The following is a 10262-nucleotide window of genomic DNA, read 5'->3' as shown; positions in this document are numbered from 1 at the left end:
GGGTGGCCTTATCCGCTTCGCCGTCGTCGGAACAAGACGGGCCGCGCAAGGCCTAGCTGCCGGGCTGTTGTAACTAACACATTCGGCCCATTGGAGAGTACTCGACCTGAGCCCGGTATTTTCGGCCTGATAAACATGTTCTGGGGCCGAAATGGCGAAAACGCTGGACCGGCGGCCCGAGGATTGTCGAGCAGTTCTGCTTGCCCCCTCTCTCTCTCGGCGACACGCGAGGTAGTTCCGTTTCCTACGCCGGCACGCGGCCGGCTCCCCTTCCCTCCGCCGTCGCTGCAGCGGCGGCGACAGGATTGGGGAGCCCCTGTTCCTTTTGGCTCGTTTCTAGGTCTATGCTAGTTTGTTCAGGCGACGTCGCTCGGTCGGTGTCGACGTCTTTGTTAAGAAAAGATGTTTCCGGGCCACCGCTTTGACGGCGTTCTACGACAGCGTCAAGGAGTCGCAGATGTGTGTCCAGGCAAGGCCTTCTAGACGGCGGTGGAGGTCTTGTCGAGGGTCCTGTTTCTTCGGCTTCGTCCACGTCGCGTCAGCGGTTCCTCCGGTGCTGTCGCGAAGCCGAAAGTGTTGGTGTTGGAGGTGGCTGGCGTTGCGGCGGCGGTCTCATCCAAGGTATGGTGCACCTAGAGTTTCTTTGAAGGTGGAAGATGGTTGCCGGTTCTGGATCCCCTCATCGGCGTTGTCGCATGAGTACTTTAGAATCGCAATCCAAGAGAAGTGCAGATGTGTTTCAGCCGACAACCCACATCGACAAGTGCGACGCCGTTCACGGCAGCGCCTATTCAGAGGCTCACAACGCAGTTTTGATGCCATGGCTTTCTCTTGGATCTTGGTTTGGTGGAGACATTTTCTTCTCCTTTCCGACGCATGCTCCGGTGACGGCGGTGGCTGAAGATTGTGGTCCTTTTGTTGGTGGATGCAAGGAGACCAAAAAGATTTTCTGTAAATTTTCTTTATTTGTTGCAATTTCACTTGGTGTGCTGTTTATTTGGGTTTCTCCTCAGATCTGTCATGTATGTTGTAATCTGTTGACATTATTAATATAAAAATATTGCACTTCTAAAAGAAAAAAGCGGGCTGCAACCCAACTTCGCGCCAGCCGCCCGCCCGCTCGCTTCGCCTAGTTGTTTTTTTTGTCTTTTTAGCTGTTCGTGTGGTAGGACAAAACCAACCGCCTTTTTCATAATATACTGTTGACAAAAAATTGAGCTCAACAAAGGTTTACAGATTTTTGAAAAAAAACATCAATTCTCACAATTTTTTTTAAAAAATCATGGAATTTGAAAAACAGTTTGCATATTTGAAAAAGTTCATGCTTTAGAAAATAAAAAAATGTAAAACCAAAAGAAAATACTCATGAACTCAAAATAAGGTTCATAGATTTGAAAAATAAATTATAAATTTTGAAAAAAATCATAAAGATTTGATTAAAATTTATAGATTTGCAAAAAAGTTCATGGGAAAAAGAAGGAAATAGAAAAAAAAATAACAATAACATGAAATCTGCACTCATGAATTTTCAAAAAAACTTCATCTATTTGAAAAAAATTCATCAATTTTTGAGAAAGGTTCATACATTTGAAAAAAAAAGGTTCACAAAAATGTAAAAAGTTCAAATTTTGAAAAGGTTCACGAATTTGAAAATTTTCATGGTAATTTGAAAAAGGTCATTGATACTTGAAAAAAATCACTCTTTTGAAAAATTTGCGAATTGGAAAAGGCTTTCCAAATCGATTTGTTTTCATGCATTTTTTTTAAAAAGAAAAAAATAAAAGAAATAGAAAAAGAATGAAAAAAGATCCAAAAAACCTAAAACAAAAATATGGTTGGAAAGCTTCTGAAAGATTCCCAAAACTGAGACCAGGTCCTACTACTGCAAACTTAGATGGGTCGGCCCATTTTTGAGAAAAAAAGTGAGCACTAGTGTCAAGTCGAGGACTTAAACCCTAGTGGGCTGGTTCCACCACAAAGAATCTAACCATCCAAGCTATGCTCAGTTCGCCATTCTCATATTTCTTATTTTTGGAAATTTGATACTTCCTCTGTCCCATAATATAATATGCTCATATTGGTTGTAGTAACACCCATATACCCCCAAAAATGCCAAAATTTGACATGCACATACTCATATAAGATGTGTATATTGATTGTAATAACATCTATATTATAGGATGGAGGGAGTATAAATTAAGCTCAAACACTTAATGAAAAGATTATCTCAAGTCATATAAATGTATATTATTTCCTCTATTTTAATTTAGGCACATATCCAAAATGCTTCTGTACCAATGTAAAGTCACCATTTCCATGCATGCTAGATGGGCGACATTTTTCTTCTTATTTTCACGCTAACTGCTCGGCGAAATGCCCAACTGAGTTAGAATGAGAAGAAGAAGATCCACGAGGGATTGCCACATGGACGCAGACGCGGTCAAAACCACCTGAAGTGGTACGAGGAACTAAACTTCTACGGTTTGAGAAGTTGAGGGATTAAGAGCATCTCCAGCCGTTCGGCCCCCTAGGGCGCCGAAAAAGAGCGGTCTGGGGGCGAACCGGCGCTAGATTGGCCCCTGGGGGCGACCTAGCTCCCAGCCACGCCCCCAGACATCGCCCCCAAGCCGCGGCAAATTTAAACGTAGTCATTCCCGCTCACAAAATAGACGCCACAAATCCGGCGATCAAGCGGCCACAGTTCGGCGATCGAATGAAAAGTTCGGCGTACAAAAAAGAAAGGACGCGCGTGCAGCGCGCATCAAACGGCGAGGTCGGCCTCCGGCGTCGGCAGAGCCGGCGTACGCGGGCTTGGCAGGGTCGTGTGCGGGCTTGGCGGGGTCGGAGCTTCTTCTGTGCAGGGCGGCGTCGGCGTGGGTTCTGTGCTGCGGGGAGTCTTGGGGCATCATCGCTCGGGCTTGGTGGCGGCGTCGGCGTGGGCGTGGGAGTTGGCGGCGCCGTCGACGGCAGCTGGTTCAGGATGAGGCCGCGCTCCGCCAAGTACCACGCCTTGACCGCCTTGTCGTTGCTCTGGAGCATGTCCGCCCCGCCCAGCAGGAAAGTCAGGTCGGTGTTCCTCTTCTTCGCGGCGACGTTTGTCCGGAGTAGGTCGAGCTTGACGGCGCTGCTCGTCATCAACGCCGACCACCGCGCCTCGGTCTTCTCTTCACGCAGGGCAGCCCGGGTGATGGCGATATGTACCTAGGATAGGGTCATAGGCCTGACCTAGATACCCTCCCCAAGAACATTACCCTAAAGTCAGAAGCATTCAAGGGATAACATCATCCACTCGACCAGAAGCATTCCACTCGGAAGATTCAATTTCACTCGACCATAGCAATAGTCACTCGACGACCAGAAGATCTAAAGTCATTTTGTACAGCAACGGTCGGGCGTTTACTCTGTAGACTTAATGGTCATTCATGTATCTTTATTGCTGGCGTTACCAGTAACGCCCTATCTTTATGTACCTTAAACCCTGTGTAACTGAGGGCGGGAGGGGTCTGGCGAACTCTATATAAGCCACCCCCCTCCTCAGGGACAAGGGTTCGCACCCCCTGTAACTCCACACACATAATCCAATCGACCGAGCTCCCGAGCACCGAGACGTAGGGCTGTTACTTCCACCGTGAAGGGCCTGAACTCGTAAATCTTGTGTGTACAACTTCACCATAGCTAGGATCTTGCCTCCTCATACCTACCCCCATTCTACTGTCAGTCTTAGAACCACGACACCGGGCCTGTGCGTCGGTGAGGCAATGCTCGATGGACTCCTGCACGCGCGCGGTAGCCGAGTCGGCGTGTTTCCCCTTCTTGGCCCCTTTGTTGCCCTCGGGGCGCCCGTCGCCCGCGCCCGGCGTCGGCGCGTCCGGCTTGTAGGTTTCTTTGGCCTTGGCGAGGATGCGCCGGACATCCGCCCACTTCTCGCACTTCTCGGTTCGCTTGAAGACGTGGAGTTACTTGAAGTCTTGGTCGCTGCTGTCCTGGCGATACATGGCGAACATCCGCAGCAGCTACGCCGAGGAACAAACAGTTGGCCGGCGTGCACGGTGAAAAGAAGTGGGAAACCGGCGTGCCATACCTGATCCTCAACACTGGCCGCTCTTCGGGCGAGAGCCGCGATCTCCTTGACGTTCCCATGCCATTTGTTGCACGCCGCCTGGATGAGCCCCCAATGGTTCGCCATTGCCTTTGACCCGCGCTGCATGTAGACGCCTTTGAAGTAGGGGTCGACGATCTTGCGCTCGTCGAACTTGGCCTTGATGCGCTCCCAATAGGTCTCAATGCTCTGGTTCGTGCCAGTGATCGGTTCGAGGCAGACGACTTTCCACGCCTCGGCGAGACATTCCTGCTCCTTGGACGCCCACTTGATGCGCGGCTCGCCAGTCTTGGCCGCCCCCTTTTTCTTCTTGCGTCTCCTCGCCGGAACCGGCGCCGGCTCCTCCTCCTCCTCCTGCTCATCCAGCTCCTCCTCGTCGTCCATGTCGCCGTTGAGGTCCATCGTCTCGTCCCGGGTTGCAAACCCGGGGGACGCGGCGGCGGCGGCCGAGCGTGCCGTAATGATGTCCTCCATGTCGGCTTCGGTCGCGTCGGTGTCGCCGAGGTGCGACGTGGACGCTTGTGAGAAGGGCAGCGCGCCACAGCGAAAAGGCGGCGTCGGAGAGGACGCGTAGGCCGGCGGCGAGTAGTTGTATGGCGGGTACTGCACGCCGGCGAAGGCGGGCGAGGGCGTGCGCTGCGCCCGGTGACCATGGGGGAAGGTGATGTTGGGGTTGAACCCACCGTGCGCGTGCCCATCGGCGTAGCCCGGCGAGGGCGTGCATCCCCAGGGTTGCGGCGACGATGAGAAGCCGGCTGGTGAACCGACACTCTGTTGGCTCCAGGGCGCGTACTGGGCGTGGCCGCCGGGTGGATTCATCATCCCCACGCGGGCCGCCTCGACTTGCTCGGCCGAGCGCTCCGCTTGCTCCGCCGCAGCCGCGTGCGCCGCGCTGTCCCGGGCCTTCTTGGCGTTGGCCCTGTTCCGCCGGTCGGTGGTGACATCCTCCCGACGCTGAACTTCCGCCCTCCAGTCAGCGTTGGACATGCCCGGTGGCTTGGACGGCGGCGCCCTCGGCTTCCTCTGCTTCGGCTGGGCGATGGCGGCGATCGAAGCCGTTGTACTTCTTCGGCGGCATGGCGGCCGGCTGAGAGGCGAGGAGGAGGGAGATTGGCGGGAGGAATGGAGCGAACGAGAGGGAAGCCGGGGGAAAGCGGGAAGAAACGGCGGGAAAAGGGTCTCTACTCGCCGACAGAGCGGCCCCATGCCCGTTTTCGCTTGTGCCGGCGCCCCCCAGCGCGCCGGGTTCGGGTCGGGTGCGCCAGCTGTTATTTCGGCCCAACCCGGCGAAAAACGGACTCATGGGGGCGCGACTGGGCCGATTTTCGCCCGCCGGCGCTAAAAAAACGCCTGGGGAGGGCCTCTTGGGGGCGCGGCTGGAGATGCTCTAAGGTTTGCTGGTTTTGGAGTTGAGGGCCATTTTTGTACTTTTAAAAGAGTCGAGGGACGAAATATTTACTTTTCTCATATTTATTATAACGCTAATTAGTGTACCAGAATGGATCCTGCTTTGTCTAATGCCTCATTTTGCATGTGCTGATACATTACAATCGCCATCTTTCAAAAAAATTGTGTTTTTTTTTTGCCACTCAAGAACTAAGCTAGACAACCTACATAGAATAGACTGACAGGATCACACAAAGTTTGGTATACTAGTTTACAACAGACCTGAGAAATACAACTTACACAACCTACTACATCGGTACATATGGTGCTTGACCTTACAAATGTGCATTGTTTATTGATGCATAAAGGACGAATGATCATCAGAGGCGTGAAACACCATCATATGACATGAACTCTTGCTCAAAGCTATAGCACGGTTTCATGTTTTCAGATGCCAAATTAGCATTGACACAATCAGAAGCAACCAACTGATCAGAGCTATCTTTTTCTCTTGCTGGAGTTAGCAGTGGTTCCTTCTCTTGTGCATTCCCTGGATCAACATGGCACAATTTTAACCTTTCTGTTTGCAGAACCCTTAAAGCCATCTCCACGTGTTTCATGGTAGGTCTATCCTCACCTCGGAGCCTCAAGCACATCTCTGCAAGGGAAGCTACGCTGCTAATCTCTTCCTCAGTTGCTTCATCAAGAACTTGGGCAGCTACTATTTCTGTAACTGGTCTTGCTTTTAACCCCGATAGGAAATAGTTTGACAAGTTTTGCTTCGAGCCGGATTCACTTGTGAATATTGGCTCTCTCCTGAGAAGTAGCTCAATGAGTACAACCCCAAAACTGTAGACATCACTTTTCTCATTTAATTGTCCAGTGTAGTAATATTCTCGGTCCAAGTACCCAAACGTGCCTTGTACATTTGTCACAATGTGGGTTTGGTCAATAGAAACTAGCCTTGAAGCCCCAAAATCAGCAACCTTAGCTGTGTAGTTTCCATCCAATAGTATATTGGATGATTTCACATCACGATGGAAGACTGATATTGATGCTGCGGAATGGAGATAAGAGAGAGCTCCTGCAGCTTCCAAAGCAATCCTTATGCAGTCATCCCAAGATAAACAACTAGTGTTGGAATCAGAATGAAGAATACCATACAATGATCCGTTGGGGATAAAATCGTACACTAACAAAGGTACCTCTGTTTCAAGACAACATCCGAAAAGCTTTACGATGTTTCGGTGGTTTATCTGAGAGAGAATGGCGACCTCATTGATGAATTGATTGATCTCACCTTGCTCAATGACCTTAGACTTCTTTATGGCAACTACCCTTTGGTCGGATAGTATGCCTTTGTAAACCATGCCATGCCCTCCACGGCCAACGATACGTGTTTGATGGAAGTTGTCTGTTGCCTTCTCTAGCTCTTCCACTGAGAAAATTCTTGTCTTGTCACTTGCATTTTCATCCGACGATATAAGTTGTTCTAAAAGAAGACCTTGGTTTTTCCTAAAATATTTCCTCCGCATCTGCCTTCGGATGTGGCTCTTCCATTTGTGTACAATGAAAACTCCACTCAAGCTAAGAAAAAGAACCCCGAAGCCACTGCTCAACCCAATGATAATACCTGAAAATATTAAACCATCTTAGCTAGCATATTGGATTGTTTTATTTTACTTAGCGGTGAATTTGATGATACTCAAACACTCACCTATGTAAATATTTTGTCTTTTTATTGAAGTACATTGCATTGTTGTAGTATCATAGTCCATTTTTGGAGGACACTTGGTGCAATAATAGCTCCCCACAGTATTATGACAAACCTCTTCACATATACCTCTTGTATTAGTGCACTCATTAATATCTGCATCGCAATCTCATCTAGTTTAGGCCGCGAGGGATAAACTTTTTAAGACAGGGAGAGAGGGAGGGAGGGATTACCCTGACAACCAGTATGTACGTACGGATTTCCTTGATAGCCTGGCGAACATTTGCAGCGATAACCATAGAAACCATTCATCGTAGAGTTGACAATCAGACATGTGCTATTGCTGCTGACACATGCATACCTAGACATGTCCATCTGTGCTTCTTGACAAGTTAGGTTAGCGACAGCCCACTGAACCGATGATGTGTGCCAATAACTACTCATATAGAGGTTAGATTCCTCGTCAATATAATTCGCGGAAAACCGCAGGTTGTAATAATCTGCCGTATAATTAATCTCCACTAGCCCCTCCTCAATATTTATGTACGTCACTTGATTTTCATCATCATCTTTCATTTGTAGTGTAGAGGTTGTCGTATTAGTGCAATTCAGCTGAAATACCTCCCTCGCAAAACAGCCTTCTTCTAGGCCGAAAGGAAATTGGATGTCAATGTTTCCACATCGTCGTGTGCAATTTGTCACTTGTTGATTTGGCTTATATCCTATTTGCACAAAGAAAAATTACAAGTTTTGGATGAAATGTACTGTGCCACGTTGTGTTTAATATAACAAGCCAATTCAAATAAGAATAATAATATAACAAGACATTTTTCTAATAATATGACCAGCCAAATTAAAGACATAATTTTTGCAAGTGTGAGAAACATAAACCAGGACCGCTCTCGTGCTGTTCTAGAGCACGGCCTCTGGAGGTTGGGGTAGTATGGGTTGGCTCTGGAGTTCCCTGCGAACCTGCGGGCGTCCGCCACGGGAACATGGAGGTGTGCCCGCCAGTCGAGGAGGTCTTGCTCCCATGATAGCGGTGGTGCGATGACTCAAACTATGGGTGCGATGAGGACGGGTTGGGTTGCGATGGGGGTGGTGTGGCGGCTCCGTTGTTTTTTCGGACGGAGGTAGTACTAATTAATTGTTTCCGGTGATGTTCTACAAAGTGCACAGTAAAACTTACCGAAAGTTTGTTATGAGAGAAAATTTGTTCAAAATTAAGGGAAAAAAAAAGAAGGTTACCTTTGTCGCGCGAGCAACCACCGCGAACATAGGGATTGCCTACATACCCGCCGTCGCAGTAGCATTGGTAGCCGCTATATGTAAAATCGTTATCTGTGCAGCTGCTGTTGCTGCTGAGGCAGGCGTAGGTGGCCACGTCTGCCTCGGCGTCGGCACATCTTTGCTGATCGGCCACATACCACAGCAGGATTGCATCGTCCGTTGTGACGCTGATCTTGTTCCACAAGGGACTTGTGTAGTTTACCCTGCCTTCCTCGCCCCGTCGCCGGACAAAGCTGAACTGAAACCCATTAAAGTTAAAGAAAAAACGGACGGAGCAGCACCAGGTGTCGTTGCAGTTCTGCATGGCCATCGTCTCCGTGATCTCGCCGCCGGGGCAGGTGGTTGAGCAGACCTTTGAGGTCGTGTTCAAGTCGTGGTCCAGCATGTACACGTCGAAGCCGCAGCCCGTGACGTTTATGCTGGCATCGAATAGCAAGAAAGATCGCCCGGGAGGTGACCAAGAGGACATGTTGTAGACGTCCACGCCGGAGCGGACAGGGACGGTTTCGGTGTAGGAGATGCTTATTTCCGGCGACCAGCCGACCTCGATGCCGGAACCATGGCCGGCAGCGACCTCGGTGATGCCGTCGCGCAAGAAGAGCCGGGAGGTGCCCGTGCTGCCTTCGACGACGCAGGTCAGGTTGAAGTCGGGGTTGCGGAAGCAGCCGGTGCCCATGCCGAATGGGTAGGCGAAGCTCAGATTGCCACACTTCTTCGGGCACCTGCCCATCATGGCCGCCGACGGAACGGCAAGATTGCTTTGTTCATACGGCCGGCTACTTGTCCCCACGGCGCCCAACACTCGTGTTGTCTGCGTCCCTAGCAACGCAAGCACAAGCACGAGGATTAGGAAGCCGCACTCCATTCTCATATCTCCGCTCTGCTCTATCTGTTTTAATACTGTACTAATGAATCAACATCCTTTTTCAAGTTACGTTATTTATAGGCCTAGAGCACATTACCAGTCTGGTACCTTAATATTGTTGCAAGTACATTCGAGGCCTCTGCAAAGAGATGGTAAAAAAGCAGATTTGTGGTGCTGTTGCTAGAAAAGAAGCTGATTTGTGGTGCTGTATGTAGCATCAGCCACTATCGTCCTTGTCCCCACTGAAAAAATATCAGCCAACACAGACAACTGGGCTGTCCTCATCATGGATGCTGGTTTCTCCTTGGACTAGGCAAGGTCTAAGAATAAGTCAGTTCAAAATATCTTAGTATTGTCATTCATAAATCATAAATGTTTATTGTAGCAAACTAAAGGGGTACATCGCTGCCTGCCCTGCTGTTCCTGACTTGTCCACATAGATCGAAGATTCGTTTTGTGTGCGGCTGGTTCCTGGCCATGTACTCTATAGTCCAGATGAAATAAGTTTCTGCACTGGTAAGGATTTTTTCCAGGGAAGTGTATTTCCTTGCTGTTTCTTGTGAACGAACGTGAAGCGACATGCTACCTATCAGTTACTTGAACTTTTTTTTTGATCAGTCAATTTTTTCCTTCGTCTCCCCGCAAAAATTAAATAAATAAAACCTTGGTCAGTAGGACAGGCAGATACCTCCACCATCGATCTATTCATCTCCACCAGCCTAAACGCCGGCCCCTGCCACACGAGGGCCGGCGTCTCTACACTAGTGCAGAACCGGGCTATAGCACCGGTTCGTAAGGCCCTATAGTGCCGGTTCTGTAACCGGCACCAAAGGGTGGGGACTAAACGTCGCCCCTTAGTACCGGTTCAGCACGAACCGCCACTAAAGGGCCACCATGTGGCACGAGCC

At 49.5% G+C, this 10262-nt stretch overlaps 1 protein-coding gene across 1 annotated transcript; it reads right to left on the bottom strand.

Annotated features, from left to right (window-relative positions):
• Window positions 1-5605: 5605 nt before the first annotated feature.
• On the bottom strand, window positions 5606-9398 carry LOC109734440 (wall-associated receptor kinase 4). The gene is made up of 4 exons (XM_020293648.3): window positions 8448-9398; window positions 7433-7921; window positions 7203-7355; window positions 5606-7118 (listed from the first exon to the last, which is right to left on the bottom strand). Exons 1-4 carry the CDS (start codon window positions 9358-9360, stop codon window positions 5866-5868), a joined length of 2808 nt encoding a protein of 935 aa, XP_020149237.1. The 5' UTR covers window positions 9361-9398; the 3' UTR covers window positions 5606-5865.
• Window positions 9399-10262: the final 864 nt, after the last annotated feature.

The sequence above is a fragment of the Aegilops tauschii genome, chromosome 6, assembly GCF_002575655.3.
Source record: "Aegilops tauschii subsp. strangulata cultivar AL8/78 chromosome 6, Aet v6.0, whole genome shotgun sequence".
NCBI classification, from domain to species: Eukaryota; Viridiplantae; Streptophyta; class Magnoliopsida; order Poales; family Poaceae; genus Aegilops; species Aegilops tauschii.
This window is presented reverse-complemented; position numbering and strand designations above follow the sequence as displayed.